This window comes from Fusarium phalaenopsidis (genome assembly GCF_050370095.1).
Source record: "Fusarium phalaenopsidis strain FUZ10S chromosome Unknown contig_32356, whole genome shotgun sequence".
NCBI classification, from domain to species: Eukaryota; Fungi; Ascomycota; class Sordariomycetes; order Hypocreales; family Nectriaceae; genus Fusarium; species Fusarium phalaenopsidis.
This window is the reverse complement of record NW_028145386.1, coordinates 42,107-60,323: the sequence shown is the minus strand read 5'-3', so window position 1 is coordinate 60,323 and position 18,217 is coordinate 42,107. Positions and strand designations below refer to the sequence as shown.

The following is an 18,217-nucleotide window of genomic DNA, read 5'->3' as shown; positions in this document are numbered from 1 at the left end:
GACCAACGAGAGGTGACCCTGATGCTCAGAGGATGCTGACTGGTGACGAAAAGGATATGAATTAACATGAAGGGTACGGGGGAATGACAATACTGAGGAATACACACTACTTGTTTCTGTCAGGAATATTCCATCATCGTCACCTGCGAAACTGCTCGCTGATTTATAGGATTCGGCTACTGTGCAAACTGGTACGGCTAGACGCGAGACGCGTCGCTCTGCCTCGTGCTGTCGTGGTCGCAACTGAAGCTCTTTACCAAAGGGACCGCGTCTTCAGTAAGGTTCGAAAGGAGAGCAGCTACCGTACCTACCGCCAGCTTTACCCCGAACACATCCATAAACAACCCGGGCCGGCATACCCAGGGTTAGGTGTCCGAGCGCGCGTGTGGCTGATGTCAAAACCTGAAATATACAGCGCTATCTCATGCATCTTCTTCGAATTATCACACGGAATGACATCAAATCCCTCGTGATGCCCTTATGCAAAGGGTTAGGGCGAAACCCGCGGGAAATGAGGTGGCTTGCTCGTCACAGGCACTATGAAACTCTGCAAGCTTATCACAGTTTAAAAACAACAAGGGTACTCTACCCCCAGTCCAGTTCTTTCCGGCCTATCCGCATCTTTTTCCTGTGTTTTCAACCTTACCAGTGTCTGACTAGCCATCAGTTCCAGCAGGAGCGTACAAGTGGTCGCGATAGGAACGATTTTGGCCTAGCCTAGCTGTATCAATAACTTCTCACGGGTTAAAAACAATACATTTGGTCAAAAATTATGGCTTTTATTATCATTACTATTATTTTAATTACTGCTGCTTATTGTTTATTTATTGCTGTGCGACTGCCGATGGTTCGCCGGATTGAATCGTATATCTTTTGGTATAGGGTATGGCTCGCTCGTCGTTCCCAGCTGCCGCCCCGCCTGCCCTGCGGAAGGATCAACGCTTACTTCCGGACGTCGCTACAGGCCCATCCATCCAGGATGATCTCTTTGTGGCTGCGAGCTAAGGGCTTGTTCCTGGTGACGCTGGCGTTGTCGTCTCGCCCTAGTCATCTGGGATTGGCTAGGGCTTGGCCGCCCGTTCGGTAACGTTGTCCTGGTTGCTGGTGATTGGTGGATCCAGCCGTTCCCAACATCTCCTTTGGTAGTTTCTGCAACGGACGGCCGACTTCAGCTGCAATGTAAGACTTCTGAGGAGGTGGCTGATAACCGTGATCCGCGGCATTCCTTGCATGTGTTCCGTCTTGGTGGCGGGGGGCTTCTCAGTGCCGTCTCCTGGGCTGGAGGCAATCCAGCGAACGGCGGCAACGAAGGTGGCTGCTGTTGAGGATGTCTTGATGGCTGGCGCTGTTGCCGCCGCTGCTGCCGCTGCTGCATTCGGAGTAATAGGTCTTCTTCCATGGCCATTGTGCGCCCGCCGTCACGCTGTGCCCTGTCTGCCGTGTTGATCGGAACAAACCTTTGCGAAGATGGGGGCTCGATGATACGGCACCCTGTTGTTGACGGAGCACTTCATTCGGGACGTGGCTGATACGCTCGTCTGGCAAGTGCCGCTGCTGTTGCTGCTGATCATCGTGTTCGGAAATTGCAGTGGCGGACGTCATTCCTGCCAGGATCCTCTCGTACCCCTGGTATGCCGCCTGGATCGCTTGGAGTGCTTCGCCTGACCAAGGATTTCCTTCGTCAGACTCGTTGCTTTCCACTGCTTTGCGGCATCGATCGGAAGCCCATGCGAGGACAGCATGATCGATATAGGCACCAAGTTCGCTCGAGGCGTACACGCCTCTCAATGCAGGATTCTCCTTCACCTCGGGAATATTTCCCAGCTGACTACAGATAGCTCGTGTGATGGCCGAAGCCGGTGGTCTGTGGCGCATCTCAGTCTGCGGCTGGTGAATCGCGTCATCCGCGCCGATGCGTTCAGGATCGAATCCTCCCACACCGGACGAAATGCAGGACCAACAGCGTGTTGGACGATGTGAAATAAGCCCATCCAGAGATCGCCGGTGCTGAAGCGTTCTGCATATTGCTCATAATGTTCTTCTGGCATCAAGTCGAGATAGTGTTTCGTCGAGGGATCCCTGAACTCGGTCATATGGCTGCGGACGTAGTCGAGGACCTGCCTTCCAGGGTCCGTGAACGCAGGTCGAGCCAGGACGCGACATCGTCGGCGCCATCGACATCGTCGTCTTCTCTGAGCCGAGTCCACCAATCGTCTCCATAAGCAGTCGCCTTGAGACTTTTGATCGCAGGCACCAGGTCTTCTCGTCGTAAAGGCTTGTTGTTCTCGTGAAGACCGATGATATCAGCGGGTTGGGTGTTGACCCAGCGCACTACATGGTCCATGACCTGTGCCATGACCTCGCCTTCCTCCTTTTTGATCCGCAATAAAGGCTGCACATCCGGAAAACGAAGAGTAAGGTTCTGTTGAAGATGGCGGCAAAGACTGTCATAGGCTTCCTTGTCAAGCGAGGTCAGAAATCCGGTTCGCCGTGTTGCCTTTGTGCTCGGTTTGCCAGTGGAAGGAACCGATGGAGTGGAGTTGCTATCGCCGCTGCTACTGTCCTCCTTGGGATAAAAGACTTGGTATACATCTGCAGCATCATAGGTGTCGTTTTTGAGACTGCAGGCGAGCATGGTCCAGTCTGAAATCTGAATGGACTCAGAGGCGGAGGCAGGAAGTGCCCTTAAAGTTTCGAGTATCTGATAGAACGTATCGAACCAATACTGCTCGTGCAGGACGATGGTACACCCAAGTTAGCCACATATTATTCTAGGCAAGGCTTGATCCGAGACTGTCTGGGGTGGGAGAGGTGAATGAATAAATGGTAGGTCCATCACGGATGTCAAGGGTGAGTTACTCACATCGTCCAATCTGTACCCTGCGATCTGATACCATTTTGAAATGTTGAATGTGGTTCTCCCCAGAGAGGTTCGACACCAGCGGGTAATGCGAGGTCTCCACCGCTCGCTTCTCCACAGCGTGACGAGACGGCTGATGGGAAAGCGAGCTTCACTTGTCAGGCACAGGATATCCAACATCCTTTTCTCGATACCCTTCTTGTTGACATTTTTCTCGGCAGAAAATAGAGTGGGGTCCCGGTCAAAGGCGGAGGCGAGCTGTAACCAGATCTGACCATGTGTATCGGGCAGGGTGAGATCGCGACGGTTGACACGAAGCTTGATGTCAAGTTCGACTGGTAGAGTGTCTGTGTATAAGGATGAGTATTGTTTGTTATGTATGTATAAGTAGTATATCAGGTAGAGAAGATCTGCGGATTGGGGGTGATTGAAGAGGGGTCACACCTTTGTCGTAAAATTCGCAAATCCACCACAAATCGCTCGAATCAGAATCCGTCTGTTTCACGTAGTCTTTCAGAGCCTCGATGCGATGCTGGCCGGCCATGAGCTCAGGTTTCTCGTCGCCGTTGAAGTCGGCCCAGTTTTTGAAGGATAGCACATGCTGACGTCGGTCTTGGGCAGTGCTCTGATCAGCGTCTGGGATGGCGTCGATCATTTTTTGAACGGCGGCAGCACTGCAGGAGACCTGGACGTAGTGCTGCTCGGCTCGACGTGCGAGGCCGCCATTCTGGAAAGAGCGACAAAGATGGGCGACGTGATTGCGGTCGAGGGGCCTGTTGTTGCCACGAGACCAGGCGGAATGGAGGAGATGGATGGGCAGCTCAGCGACGGCGAGGCGGTAGGGCTCCGCCTGTTTCCTCAGGGAATCGACCTCGGTGAAGGAAGGTGGAGGAGGCTTTGGTGACTTGGCGGGCTTAGGTGGTGATGATGGGGTATCGTCGGGGACGGGAAGTAGGGAGGAGAGGTGGATAGACGGGGTTCACGGGAAGGGTGGGTAGGGGTAGTTTTCAGCCGTTTGGAGGGCCGGGGATCGGGGTTGGATTTGGGAGGTAGAGGGCGACCAATTTTGATCATTGTTTGTGATGATTGATTGATGATTATTATTATTGGGATTTATTGTTTGTGATTTATTTTATTTGATGTGGGATGTGGAATTGTAAAAGGGTAAGAAGCAACAGGTGGGAAGAGATGAGGGTTCGGGTTATTATATTGAATGGGAGTGTTAAGGTACAGGGGGTGGGGAAGGTGACTAATTAAAAGAAAGGAAGACGGGAGACGGGAGACGGGAGACGGGAGACTTCTGGGCTGCTAGTCAAGAATTAGATGTCGTCAAGAAGTGGCCAAAGGAGCATAGATGGTAGTCAGGGAGAACGAATGAGAAAGGTGGAGGAGAGATGGAGGCTTAGAGGTTTGAGGAGGGGAGGGTGCGCACGGACACCTAAACCCAGGTTTAGGTGGGGAGGGCGTCCAAAAATGGCAAGTTTACTGGTAGGCTTCTAAAATATTAGGGGCTCGTGGTATGGATAGCCCAAAGACGCATAACTTTTAACCCTAACCGGGACCGGTTCGGGGTGATCTTTGACTGCAATTTTATAGATGTTATTATAATTATAATATTAAAATAATATTTTATTTATATAATTTTTATTAAAATTATATTTTATAATATTTTATTAACTTATAATAATTTTTATTTTATATTTATTTTAATCTTATAGTAATTATTAATATTATAATTTTTATATAATATTTTAATAAATAAAAATTATTTTTATTATTATTTTTATAATATTTTATTATCTTATAATAATTTTAATTTTATAATAAATAATATAATTTTTATTTTAAAAGTATTTTTTATTAATTTTATTTTATTATAATTATACTTAATATTATATTATTATTTTATAAGACTTATTATTTTATTATAAATATATATTTTTTAATAATAATTAATTTAAAATATTTTTTATAATTATTATTTTAATATTATATATAATATAATATTAATAATATTTATTAATAATATTAATATTTTTAAAAAAACCTTTATTTATAAGTTTTTTATTAATTTTAATATAATTTTTAATAAATCTTAAATATTATAAAAATTATTATTATATAATAATTATAATTTTATTATAATAAATATAAAAAAATAAATAAGAAATAAAAAAAGCTTATATAATAAACTTAAACCCTTAGCCTTAATAAAAATATAAAAATTTATTATAAGAATATAAGTAATATAATTATAATAATACCTTTTAGCCTTATAATTATTATATTACTTTTACCTTATAATAAATTTCTTTATAAAATAAGCTATTTTTTATTATATATATAGCCCTCTTAATATAACTACTTACCCTATAGTATTTACTACCTTGCTATACCTACTTACCCTATAGTAGCTACTGCCCTGCTATATTTACCTACTTTATCATAGCTGCTGCCCTATTGCAGCTGCCTACCGTATCGCAGCTGCCTACCCTATACCAATTACACCTGTAACCTTTATCTATCACTTCCTAGAATCCATATAGCAACCACAGCCGGTCTTGAAGAGCGGCCTGATAGCTCAACGGTTAAGCTTAGCAACCTTTTCCCGAGGGCCTAGGGTTCAATTCAGGCTAGAAGCAGTTTGCGCTGCTTCACCTTAGGAAGAGTACGGTACGCTCCCCGTGAACATATATGGGCTTCCTAAGTAAAAAACCGCGCAGTTATCTGGGAATAGGCCTTGTGGCATTGAACCTTATAATCGTAAGACAGGTTCTAATAAGTGCTAGCCGCACTAATTAGTTTTACTATTTTATTATAATAATTATAATAATAATAATAATAATAATAATAATTATTATTATTATTATTATTATTTTTATTATTATTATTATTATTTTTATTTTTATTATTATTATTATTATTATTCTTATTATTATTATTATTATTATTATTATTATTTATTTTTTATTTTTATATTTTTTTTTTATTTTTCTTATTTTATATTTTTTATTCTTATATTTTTTATTATTATTATTATTCTTATTTTTAATTATATTTATATTATATTTTATTATATATATATTTAATAAAGCTAACTTATAATTCTTAATTACTTTATAATAAATAAGAGATTAAGCTACCTTATAATAAGTAAAAAATAAAGCTACCTTATAGCTAAAATAAGGTAAAAAAATAACTTATAATCCACCTAGGCTATGTGGTTAAACTAGCCCCACTATACCTTATCTTATTAGATTACCTTTATATATCCCTCATATATATGCTTATAGGCTTCGTGCCTCGCGGCCGGGGGGAATATAGCTGTAATCAGCCCCTACGAACCTGGCTCCTCCGGGTGCATAGCTACTAGGGATGCCTAGCTATAGCTAGCTAAAGGACCTTCTTTTCTAGCTGCTAGATGGGCCTATTAACTTTATATGCTATTTATAGCTATAGGGGGGCAACAGGGGAGTCACATAGCGACTGGGGCGCGCCGCAATGGTTTAAACCAGTTTCTATGCCCCTATATATAATAGATAACTTAAGGCTTAAGCTTCTATTATAATAGGCTCAGGGGAAACTATATTTAACTTTTAGGGGGCTATTTAGGCTATAGGGGGCTATTTGGGCTACAGGGGGCTATTTGGGCTACAGGGGGCTATTTGGGCTACAGGGGGCTATTTGGGCTATAGGGGGCGGTTATAAGGGTTAGGGGCGGGTACTTGGGCTATAGTGGGCTTATACGGAGTTCTAAGGGTCTTTTTAGGTACTAGGGGCAGTTATAAGGGTAAGAGGTAGGTATTCTTCTTTCTATATTATTTATTATAGGCTACTAAGGAAAATAGCTAAGAGGGCTAAGAGGATAGTGCTATTTTATTAGGTGCAAAGGGTATTATTATTATAATATTACTTAAAAGAAAGACCTAGTAACTATCCTAGAGTATCTTTTAAGCTATGCTAGGGCATATTTAAGGCCTCTGCTAGCTCTTTATAGATACGGCAGATCCGGATAGCATCATAGCTAGCCCAAGAGATCCTCTCCCCTAGCCAGGACCATAAGACCCGATGGTGCTTAGGAGCATAGCTAGGGGGGTTAACTTCCCCCTCAAAGCCAAGCTTCTTATATAGCTGGCTAGCTAGTTGTGGCTGCTGTAATACAGCAGAGCTCCAGAGGGTAGCAATAAGCCCAGGAAACTGGCAATTTCCCCCCTGGATTAGCTGCCAGCCGCCATTATGAGGATCTTCCTCCCAGCGGCTGCAAAGCTCCTGGGGCACAAGGCAATAGGCACAGGCTCCAAAGCTTCCTAGTCTATCCCGCTGCCTTAGGTAGCGGGTAATAGACTTAGTTAGCTCAAAGCCAAGGCGTATATCCTTGCGGCTAGAAGAAGTGGCCCGGGTGCAGCTTAATGGCAGATGGTCTCGCCTATCTAGCCCATCAAGCTTGCAGAAAAGGCAGCCCTGAAGAAGCTGCTGAGAAAGCAGCCTCTGAAAGGTCTCAAAGTCTGCCCTTTCCCTCTCGGCCCGGGTAGCTGCTGTAGTACGCATCTGCTGTACCTGCATAGCTCTAAGCCTAAGATCCCTCTCTTCAGGGCTCTCCAAGGCATAGCCTTCTTCTGCGGTTAGAGGTAGGTTCTCCAGGCAAAAGTCACACTTTTCCTCCCCTGCCTCGCACGCTTGCCGGCTAGCTCGGCCATCTAGAGCCCTATCTAAGGCTATCCTGCGGCATTGGCTAGTAGAGAGGAATTCTCTGCTGCCTATGCTGAGGAGCCTAGAAGATTGGGCTTCTTGGGTCGAGCTTTGCAAGGGCCTGAGGGTGATAGCCTCGCTAGGAAGCCCATCTCGACCGGCACGGCCGCTCTGCTGCCCATAGTCTGCAAGCCTCTTTGGCATCTCAAGGTGTATAATAACCCTGATATTAGGGATATCAATACCGAGGCCAAGAGCATTGGTTGCAACTATAACCCTGCCGTTGCCATAGAGGGTCTCCCGGGAGCCTTCCATCCAGGCCTGCAGGCGTTCTGCCTTGCCATCGCGAGTATCAACCTCGTTATAGTAGGCATCACACCCCAGGGCCTGGGCTAGGGCTTCGGTTATAGCTATAGTCTTGCAATAGACTATAGCTTTGGCTGGGCGAGGGTAAAAGGCAAGCTTACTATCAAGCAGCTGCCTCAGGGCATTCTCAGCAGACTGCAGATAGCCCGCTTTGGGAAGCAGAGGGAACTCAACTACCTTATAGCTGATATTAGGCCGGGTTGTGGGAGCCCGGAAGATAGTGGCATCCTTGGCCTTGGTATAAACCAGACCTAGGAATTCACGCTCTTCAGCTATAGGCAACGTTGCAGTCAGGTATACTATCTGCACGCCTCGCAAGGCCAATAGGCCTAGCTGCCTTAGCTTAGGCCTGAACCGGGGGCTGCCTTCTAGAATCGTGTGACACTCATCTATAACTATGCGGTCAAGGCGGGCTAGGGCTTGAAGGCCATCTAGATAGGCCTGGAACCGCTTTGTCATAGCTGACTCGGGCGTCACAAAGATAATGGAAGCCCCCCTCGGTGCCCTATCAGCCTGCCACTGAGCAGCGGGGATATCCATAGCTTGGCAGCGGTCTAGGAGGTTGCCTAGCAGCGAGACCAGCGGCACAACTACTATAGTTATGCCATCTGGGCAGCTAGCAGCCGGCAACTGAAATAGAAGGCTCTTGCCGCCGCTAGTGGGCATGATGGCTAGGATTGGATTCCTATTACCCATAATGGCCTCTAGAATCGGCTTCTGGCCCTGCCGGAAGGTGGCGTTGGAGCCGAGTAGCCTCTGCAGCTCAAGGTCAAGGTCAACCTTGCGCAGCTGCTTCCAGCGGGCTGCTTGAAGCTGCTGGAAATGCTCAAGGTCAACGGCAGCTAGGCCTCTCTTTGAGCCCGAGGGGATAGTTGCCCTTGAGAAGCCAGGGGCAGAGGGGAAACCAAGCAAGAAGTGCCACTCTTCACTAAGAAGCCGGAAGCTTTGCCTGCGCTGATAGGTCTCAAAGTGGGCTTCTGTAAGCTGCCGGCCGTAGACGAGGTTGGAAGTCATGCTGCCATGGCCGGTCTGCCTATGGAGAATAGTATCTCTTTCTCCAGGGCCCTCTTCATCAGAGCTGCTTTCGCTATCTCCGTGGTCGACTTCGCTATATAGCCCCTGGCTAGTAATAGCTGCATCGCGGATATAGCGGCGGCCTAGGGCGATAGCTATATGCCGCCAGCTACTGATAGTAAGAGACTCAATGCCGGCTAGCTTGCCCCAGCGCTTAAGGACCCGGCTAAGCCTAGCCGAATTCCAAGAGCCTGCTGCAAGCCCTATATGCAGCCTAGGGTTATCAGCCTGGCTGCCTCTCAGGGCCCCAAAGGGAGAGTCTCTAGGGCTATAGAAGCCTAGCTCGGCCTGCAGCTGCTGCAGCTGGGGGTTATCCCCTAGGGCCTCTACCTTCTTGCTAGAACCCCTCATCGCCATCTAGGCCAGAGGTCTTCCAGAGAAAGGGGGAAAAGGAGCCCTGAGAGCTGGGGTCAAAGTTGGCCTGCATAGCTTCCCAGAAGGGCAAGATAAGCCAGAGATAATAGACTAAAAGGGTGCTAACCTCCTGAGGAAGAAAGCGGTGAATAACCTTGAGTCTCTCTGACCTAGAAAAGCCCTTGTGAATACCAGTAACTAGCATAACTAGCCCTTGGTCTAGGAAGATATTGCGGATGCCCCCTGCGGCGGTATTGCGGTGCCGAAGAGTCAAGAGCTCATTTGACCTAGCCGGAAGACCGCTGCTCAAGTGGATCAAGAAGGCTAGCAGCTCAAGCAGCTTCTCGATGCTTTGGCTATAAGAAGACATAGCCCTAGCTTCTGGGGTTATAGAAGAGCTACTAGAGCTTCCAAACCAGCGGGCCTTGAGAATAGGGTCTTCCCAGAGAAAGGAAAAAAGCCAGCTCTTAGTGCCTCCCCTAGCTACCTCATAGAGGCTATCTAAAAGGAATAACCCACTGAATTATCAGTAGGGTTATCCTGGATAGAATCCCAAGGGATAGAAGGCACTAGGGCTGGCTGGCTATCCTCCAAGGTATAGCTCTCTTGCATAAGAAGCCCCTGGAAGAGAAGAAGCCGGGCTTCATCTAAGGCCGCTTGCAGTATATGCTGCAGGCTAGGAAGGCTAAGCCGGTTGCCTCTATAGAGGATAGTCTCCCCTTCCCAGCTGATATAGCCGGGCTGGGCCGTGTTGGCCTTGGCAGCTATTCCATAGCTACGCAGCCGAAGGATAAACTGCATAGGGGTCGTATCAGCCCCAGCCGGGCTATTTAGCATGCACCTAGTTACGAGCTGTTGCACCAGCTCAAAATAACCAGGGCTCGCCTCTCGAGCTTCTAGAAGAGAGCTTCCAAGCTCGGCATGCTGCTGGATAGCCTTGTCTCTTTTTCTAGCTACTTCCCGCAGGATAAGTAGCCTAGAAATAGATACTAAGGCAGAGAGAAAAGGGGTAAAGGTCTCAAAGCCTAGCCAAGAGCCATCAGGGGATATACTAAGCACAGTAAGAAAGGAGACCATGACGCTATTAAATTCACTATCCTTAGTCTGATGATCTAGGATCGAGATGAAAAGCGCCAAGGTCCTTTCTTTTACCCCCTTATAAAGCCCTATAACCTTATGGCTAGAGAAGTTGCCTTTAGCTGAGAGCCAGGCCTCTTCTAGGTCATCAAGGTTATCAGATAGAGCCTTATAGCTAGCTAGCTGCTGCTGGCTTGCTTTGAAAGGTGGCCTCTCTGCGGGCTCAAGGTTAAGGCAGCGGAAGGTATAGACTAGAAGCTGCTTTGCTACTATGGCATAGCGGTCTTGCGTAGCCTTCTTATACCTATAGCTAAAGGGCTTCTTTGCTGGCTGCGAGGCATCTTGCCGGTTAACCTCAAAGAGAGCATTCAGAGGAATCTCATTAGAAGCTATAAGGCCTATAGCTTCTTGAATAAGCTCCTCAAAAGCCTGCAAGAGAAAAAAAGCAATCTAGCTCAGAGGTCTCTTTTAGAGATTCTTTAGTTAGGGTAAGGTCAAGAGAAAGCAGCTCTCTTAGGAAATCCTTTTCCCCACTAAAGTCAGCTAAGTGCCTTGCTGATCCTAGCCTTCGAAGCCAAGGGTTAGGAGCAGTAAAGTCATTTAGCTGCTCTATAGCCTCGGCCTCCTTGCTTCTGATAGCTAGGGCTTGGGCCTCAAAGGCAGCCTTGGCTTCTAGAAGAGAGAGAGCTTTAGAGCTGTCACTTTCTAGCAAGACCTCAAAGTATTCACTGCGAGGCCCTTGCTTGAAGAGTTGCTGATAGGCTATGCCGGCTCGCCAATAGCTTTCAGTAGCTATAGAAGGCTGCGAGGCTGCTGCCTTAGAAGGCCGGCCCTTTTGACCCTTCTGTTTGACCTTGTGAAAGGCCCGTAAGTGCTCTCTAATTCGGCGTAGCTGGGAGCCAATATAGAAGCAGCTAGGCTCAAAGGTACAGCGGAAGCCCTGTTGCATAGGCTCTCCAAGTTGTGAGATAGGAGGGCCTGGAGGAATAGGCTTAGGTAGCCTTATAAGGTCCTTCTGGCCCTGAAGAAGATCAAGCTTAGTAGCTTGCTCTAGGGTAGGCTTGATCTCTTGGAGGGAAAGCTGATGAGGCTGTTGGCGGAGGTGTTGTTGAATTTGGTTGAAAAGAACTGCGGTTTTGCAAGTCTTGCAAATTAGAAGGGAAAAAGCAGGGATATAACTAAAATAATCCATAATTATAAGACTTATAGATAATTAAGATATAGATAGATAAGGCTTTTAGATAATAAAGATAGAAATAAAGATAGAAATTAAAAGTAAATAATTAAGAAGAATTTAAGTCTATATAAAAGAGTAAAAAAAAGAGAAAAAATATAGAGGTTAAAGCTTATTGGCTAAGGAATTGCCTTAATTGTGGCTGGCGAGGTGGTTAGTGTGGCTAGATAGCTAAGTTGTGGCGGTGGTTGGTGATTTTTAGCGTAGCGCTAATTGCACTGACTACCCCATCAAAATTCCTCTTTTTTATCTTTAAATAATTCTAAAAAAATTAAGAAATAAGATATAAGAAAAAGGACTTTATTTCTAAAATCCTTATAGCTTAAAGTTATATATATCTCTTTTATAGAGCCTTAACCCTATAGGAACCCTCTTTTTTAGAAAACGTCGGCTGGTCGAGAAAAAAAACGTCGGCTGCCCCATGGTCTGCTAGCGTAAAAAATTTCCCCCATACAAAAAAACGTCGGTAGCTCAGCCGACGTTTTTAATAGATGATAGGAGAAGCCATTCTAGCCCTAGTGGCAAGAACCCCGAGTGAGTGCCCCAAGGAGCCTAATCCGAGTCTGATAGCCCTCCCAGTCAGAGAGGGAGGCCTAGGAATACCCTTACACAAAGACCTAGCCCATGACCTCTTCCTGGCAGCCAAGGAGGCCTCGCAGCCCACCATAGACCTCATCCGGAAACTCCCAGCCCCTTCTAGCCCTAGCGGTAGCCCAGGCCCTAAGCTAGGAAGAACAGCACAGCAGGTGCTAAAGGAAGCAAACAAGACCAGGCTGGCAGGTTTTCTAGAGAACCTCCCCTCTAGCTACAAGCATGCCAGGTTGGAAAACGCCAGCTATCTCGGCCGCAAGTGGCTTGGAGTCTTGCCCACCCAAAAAGCCCTATCCTTTACAGACTCTGAGATCATTGAGGCCCTCCGAAGCCGGCTCTTCTATCCAATCAAGCCCATCAACTTACCTTGTAGCTCTTGCGGAGCTATAGCTGCTTTGGGCCATCAAGATACCTGCAAGGGTGCGAATAGAAGGTGGATTGCAAGGCATGATGCTATAACTAGGGCCTTTGTCAGAGCTCTAAGCAGCCAGCCTATCCTAGAGGTCGAGAAAGAACCCCTAGTCCACCCTGAAACCAGCCTAAGAGCCGACTTTGCTGTTACCCTTGGAAATAGCCGCTATTTCTACGACATCCAAATCGTTGCTATCTCAAAGGATTCAGCCAAAGATGACCCTTATAGCACCTTGAAAGAGGCTGCCGATGAAAAACGCAGAAAATACAAGTCCCTCGGGGCTTTCTTTCAGCCTCTTATCTTTTCCGCAGGTGGCCTTATGGACCTAGAGACAGCTAAAGCCTATCAGAAGCTCCAGGACCTTATCGGCCCCTTCGCAGCTAACCAGCTAGACTCCTCTATTAGCCTTGCTTTGACGAGGACTAGGGCAACCTCAGCAGCTTCCATAGCCCGAGATCCCTCTAGCAACTTAGCTAAGTCAATCTGGAACACTTCTAGGGCTTCTTAAAGCTCCTCTTTACTCTTTACCTCTTATCTCTTATTCTTTATCTCTTATTTCTTATCTCTTACCTCTTATTCTTTATCTCTTATTTCTTATATTTTATCTCTTTGCCTTTTCTTATTAGCTATATCTCTCTTTCCTAGCTATCTCTCTCTTTCTTAGCTGTACCTCTTATATCTCTTTTATACTCTTATTTTTCCTTTTTCTTATCTCTTTATATCTTAGAAAAATCTCCTCTCTTTAGTCTATAAGCTATATCTTTAGCTAGAAGAAACCCTCCGGGCAAAATAGCTTAGATAGTTAATACTAACCCCAACCATAACCCTAACCCTAAAAAGATCCCTCTAGCAACTTAGCTAGGTCAATCTGGAACACTTCTAGGGCTCCTTAAAGCTCCTCTTTACTCTTTACCTCTTATCTCTTATTCTTTATCTCTTATTTCTTATCTCTTACCTCTTATTCTTTATCTCTTATTTCTTATCTCTTACCTCTTATTCTTTATCTCTTATTTCTTATATTTTATCTCTTTGCCCCTTCATATTAGCTATATCTCTCTTTCTTAGCTATTTCTCTCTTTCTTAGCTATCTCCCTTTCTTAAACTATATCTCTCTTTCTTAGCTATCTCTCTCTTTCTTAGCTGTACCTCTTATATCTCTTTTATACTCTTATTTTTCCTTTTTCTTATCTCTTTATATCTCAGAAAAATCTCCTCTCTTTAGTCTATAAGCTATATCTTTAGCTAGAAGAAACCCTCCGGGCAAAATAGCTTAGATAGTCAATACTAACCCCAACCATAACCCTAACCGGCCTGGAGAGCGTTGCCGTAGTCGCCGCCCTGCGCGTTGACGTCTGCTCCCTTGTCTAAGAGCAGTCTGGCAATCTCTAGATGGCCTCTAACTGCGGCGGCATAGAGAGCGTTGCCGTAGTAGCCGCCCTGTGCGTTGATGTCTGCTCCCTTGTCTAAGAGCAGTTCGACAATCTCTTGATGGCCTTCAACTGCGGCGGCATAGAGAGCGTTGCCGTAGTCGCCGCCCTGTGCGTTGATGTCTGCTCCCTGGGCCAAGAGCAGTTCGACAATCTCTAGATGGCCTCTAACTGCGGCGGCCTGGAGAGCGTTGCCGTAGTAGCCGCCCTGTGCGTTGATGTCTGCTCCCTTGTCTAAGAGCAGTTCGACAATCTCTTGATGGCCTTCAACTGCGGCGGCATAGAGAGCGTTGCCGTAGTAGCCGCCCTGCGCGTTGACGTCTGCTCCCTTGTCTAAGAGCAGTTCGACAATCTCTTGATGGCCTTCAACTGCGGCGGCATAGAGAGCGTTGCCGTAGTCGCCGCCCTGTGCGTTGATGTCTGCTCCCTGGGCCAAGAGCAGTTCGACAATCTCTAGATGGCCTCTAACTGCGGCGGCCTGGAGAGCGTTGCCGTAGTCGCCGCCCTGTGCGTTGATGTCTGCTCCCTGGGCCAAGAGCAGTTCGACAATCTCTTGATGGCCTCCAAATGCGGCGGCCTGGAAAGCATTGCCGAAGCGGTCGCCCTGTGCGTTGATGTCTGCTCCCTGGGCCAAGAGCAGTTCGACAATCTCTTGATGGCCTTCAACTGCGGCGGCATAGAGAGCGTTGCCGTAGTCGCCGCCCTGTGCGTTGATGTCTGCTCCCTGGGCCAAGAGCAGTTCGACAATCTCTAGATGGCCTCTAACTGCGGCGGCCTGGAGAGCGTTGCCGTAGTCGCCGCCCTGTGCGTTGATGTCTGCTCCCTGGGCCAAGAGCAGTTCGACAATCTCTTGATGGCCTCCAAATGCGGCGGCCTGGAGAGCGTTGCCGTACTCGCCGCCCTGTGCGTTGACGTCTGCTCCCTTGCCGATAAGATCTCGCACAGGCGCTACGAGCCCGACGAAGCAAGCATAGTAGAGCCTGGAACCTCGTGGAGAACCTGGGTTATCATCCCAATCCCTATCAGGCTGATACAAACGAGCCCATCGTTGGAACGTCGCTTCCTCTTCTAGGAACGTGGCCGTCGCTCGAGCTATATCTTCGGAAGCCTGAGCCACCACAGCATAGCTTGTCCAGACTTCCGCGGCATATCTTGCCATTGGAAAATCCTGCTTGATCTCTCTGTGGCCACCGTTGATGTCCGTAAGATAAGTCAAGCACGTCCTCGTGATGGGAATGCTAGCAGTTATGACCTTGAACTGATTCTCCCTAAGAAGGTACTCTTTGACAGAAAAGTGGGCAAGATGCAGCTCTCTATCGGTGTCGTGGACGACCGTCACTAAGCTAGGACAATAGTCCAAAACATCAGTGTCGCAGAACAGTCGACGCTTAATATTAAACCCTCGCGACTCATTTTCGATCTGCGTCGCTATTACTTCTTTAGCCTCTGCCAGCCTGAGAGGTCGCTCAGAGTGCACTAGGAATTGTAAGAGCCGTATCGCATCAGTTTTGAGCTCCGTCGGTATGCATTCAATCATGCGTCTGTACGTGTCTTCCAGGCTCTGCGGCAAAGATAAGAGAGCTTCCTCAATAGCCGCCTCGTGACGACATCGAGCTAGGCTGTCCAATTGACAGAACGCCCACCTGAACCTAAGCAGCGCGTCAGCAAACCATCAGCATATCGATCGAGGCAGTAATATCTCACATCCCGTCGGCCCCGTTGCCGACTTTCTTCCGGATCTCTTCGAGGAGATCCTGGGATAAGGGCTTATCCCGAAAATCACGTCGTTGGGAAAGCTGTGCTGCGACGTACGATCGAATATCGGCGTTGACAGAATCCTTGTCGAGTGCTAAGCAGTTATCCTCGCCTATTAGCGAGGGGATCCCGCGCATGAACTCTGGTTCAGGCCGACCGGTACAAATCAGCTGGACGTGGCGCAGCTCTGGCTTAGACACTACGTCCTTGATCCAGAGGAGTAGTTCACCCCTCGTTGTCGACTCATCTAAGGCGTCTAGAACGATAGAGACCTTCTTCTGGACTGCAAGCATCTTGAATAAAACATCTGAGAGCGCCTTTGTCGCAGGTTGGTCGCGGCCATCCTGGTGTGCTTGGAATGAATTGTTAAGAAGACTTGCAGAACCAGCCCCGCCTTGGTAAAGTTGGAAAGCAAGCGACCGTAGCATGCCATCTAAGGTCTGCTTTGCTGTGTCGCTGAAGTCAAAGAAGAAGCTAAGGATAAGACGGTCGCTTCCCTTCGCGAGATGATCCAGCATGGTCGCACTGAGAACCGTCTTTCCACATCCCGCGAGCCCATACAGCCATAAATATCGACGCGACCCCGAGTACCATTCCTGGAAGACCGGGTTCTCTAGGAGCCATGCACCTGTCCCCTCATGGCGGAGCTTCCTCGCGTGGTTGGCGTTTGTAGACGGATCTGGGGGATAAAGCCAGCGCTTGATCTTATCGGTACGAAGGTCAGACCTGATGGAATCAGTTGCAGCTTTCGTTGCAACTGCCGTCTGCTGCACGCCATCGATCTGTTGTTGAACTACTCGCAGTCAGGACGTATTCCGATATGATTCGGTCTTGTGCATTTGCCAGTCTAGCCCTGGTGAACCAAATAAGAACTAACCCGACTGAAGCACTTCCAGTGCCCTCTTGGTCTCCTGGACCTCCGCGGCCGGCACGTACGCCAGGAGCTCCTTGGCATACGCAGCGGCGGTGGCCGAGGCGTAGCGTTGCCATCGATCGTTCTTGTGGGAGTCGGCATAGTCGCAGATCCCTCGGATCACAAGACAGGGAAAGTGGTTCATCAGGCCGGCTGCTTCCATCTCGAAGCAGATGCAATCCTCGCCGACGTCGGCAATAATCCGATCGCGCGCAGCGGCGTCTTTGACAAGCGTGTTGCCGGATGCGATGGTCCCGTAGTGGATATCTGGGTCGGTGGTATCTCGAGGATCGCGTTGAACCTCGCCAGCCGCGTCACAGCCCCGACAGTCCGGCCCGGGGACATGGCCACTTGAAGCCCCGAAAAGGCGGTCGTTGTCGAAGCCTTGGTGAGCATAGCCAGGACTTTGCTTCGATCTCTTGCTCATCTTCGGGTTCTTCTCTAGCATCTGTTGAAGGAAGCAGGGAACCTTGGAGTCCTCCAGCTCGTGGTCGGCCTGGATGCTGGCAAGCGCATTGAGGAGGACCGCCGGAGGCCGTCCGAGGAAGCCTTTGCGCTCACGCCTGTCGCCAGTCTTTGCCTTGGTCAGGTCATACTGACAGACGCCGCCCGCGGTCCCATCGGGCTGGCTCACGACAATGTCGCCGAGCCGGATATCGCGATCATCGTCCGGTCGGGCGATGCCGCCGCCTATGCCAACCAAAAGACCAACACGGATAGACGGCAGAGAAGCAAGCAGGCCCGAGGCCGTGGTCGCAGCCGAGGTGGTTCCATAAACCCCGGCGGGAAGAGAGGCGATGACAATATTGTGCTCTCCCACACGACCCCACGTATAAACGTTCGCGTCGGTTTGGTGTCTGGCGAAGCCAGTTGGGGCCGCATGTTCCTCGTCAAGCATCGCTTTTGCAGCGGCCCGCTCGATGGGAAGAGCAGCGATCCAGGCGACCGCATAGGAGTCTGGACTGTCGAGACAGTTGCGGGATGCCATGGTGTGGAAGGAATCGCGCGAGGCCGGCAGATAGGCGGGTGGAATGGCAGGTTGTGCGGTTCGCCTACGTCGACGAGGAAGCTAGAGTCGAGTCGCACGTCGTAGGAGACGGTTCCTGGGGTTCTGGTTCGGCAACGGCAGATGTATGCGGGCGAGGTCTCGAGGTGGGTGTGGCGTGGAACTCGATACTGGTGTCGTCTGCGGACAGCGTTAGTTGGCGCTCTTCCGGCCTATTCTCTCCCAGATCCTAAAAAGATCGCTCTTTGAATGGGATGATACTTTCGCGGAACAGTCTGCGAATAGTCGACGGCAACTATAAGATGCGAGTCCTCCAGCAACACAGGAGGTTGGCATCGAGAGGGGTCAAGAGGCAACCCGACGCAGCCCGACCAGGGCTGCGGCTGAGGGTGCTCCAGCGCGAGATGAGAAAACTCTGCATGTCACTTTTGGTCGCTATTGGTTACAGGCAAGGAAGGA

The 18,217-nt window shown here is 48.3% G+C and overlaps 3 protein-coding genes across 3 annotated transcripts; all 3 read right to left on the bottom strand.

Annotated features, from left to right (window-relative positions):
- Positions 1 to 2,089: 2,089 nt before the first annotated feature.
- Positions 2,090 to 3,515, bottom strand: LRP88_14417 (uncharacterized protein; the record flags this gene model as incomplete). Its single annotated transcript, XM_083250762.1, has 3 exons — positions 2,090 to 2,684; positions 3,039 to 3,207; positions 3,305 to 3,515. The coding sequence occupies 3 exons, from the start codon at positions 3,513 to 3,515 to the stop codon at positions 2,090 to 2,092; spliced, it is 975 nt and encodes a 324-aa protein (XP_083093486.1).
- Positions 3,516 to 7,358: 3,843 nt separating this feature from the next.
- Positions 7,359 to 9,346, bottom strand: LRP88_14416 (uncharacterized protein; the record flags this gene model as incomplete). Its single annotated transcript, XM_083250761.1, has 3 exons — positions 7,359 to 7,417; positions 7,795 to 7,959; positions 8,017 to 9,346. The coding sequence occupies 3 exons, from the start codon at positions 9,344 to 9,346 to the stop codon at positions 7,359 to 7,361; spliced, it is 1,554 nt and encodes a 517-aa protein (XP_083093485.1).
- Positions 9,347 to 13,959: 4,613 nt separating this feature from the next.
- LRP88_14415 (uncharacterized protein) lies at positions 13,960 to 17,740 on the bottom strand (the record flags this gene model as incomplete). The annotated part of the gene is made up of 4 exons (XM_083250760.1): positions 13,960 to 15,427; positions 15,728 to 15,733; positions 15,789 to 16,632; positions 16,717 to 17,740. The coding sequence occupies 4 exons, from the start codon at positions 17,738 to 17,740 to the stop codon at positions 13,960 to 13,962; spliced, it is 3,342 nt and encodes a 1,113-aa protein (XP_083093484.1).
- Positions 17,741 to 18,217: the final 477 nt, after the last annotated feature.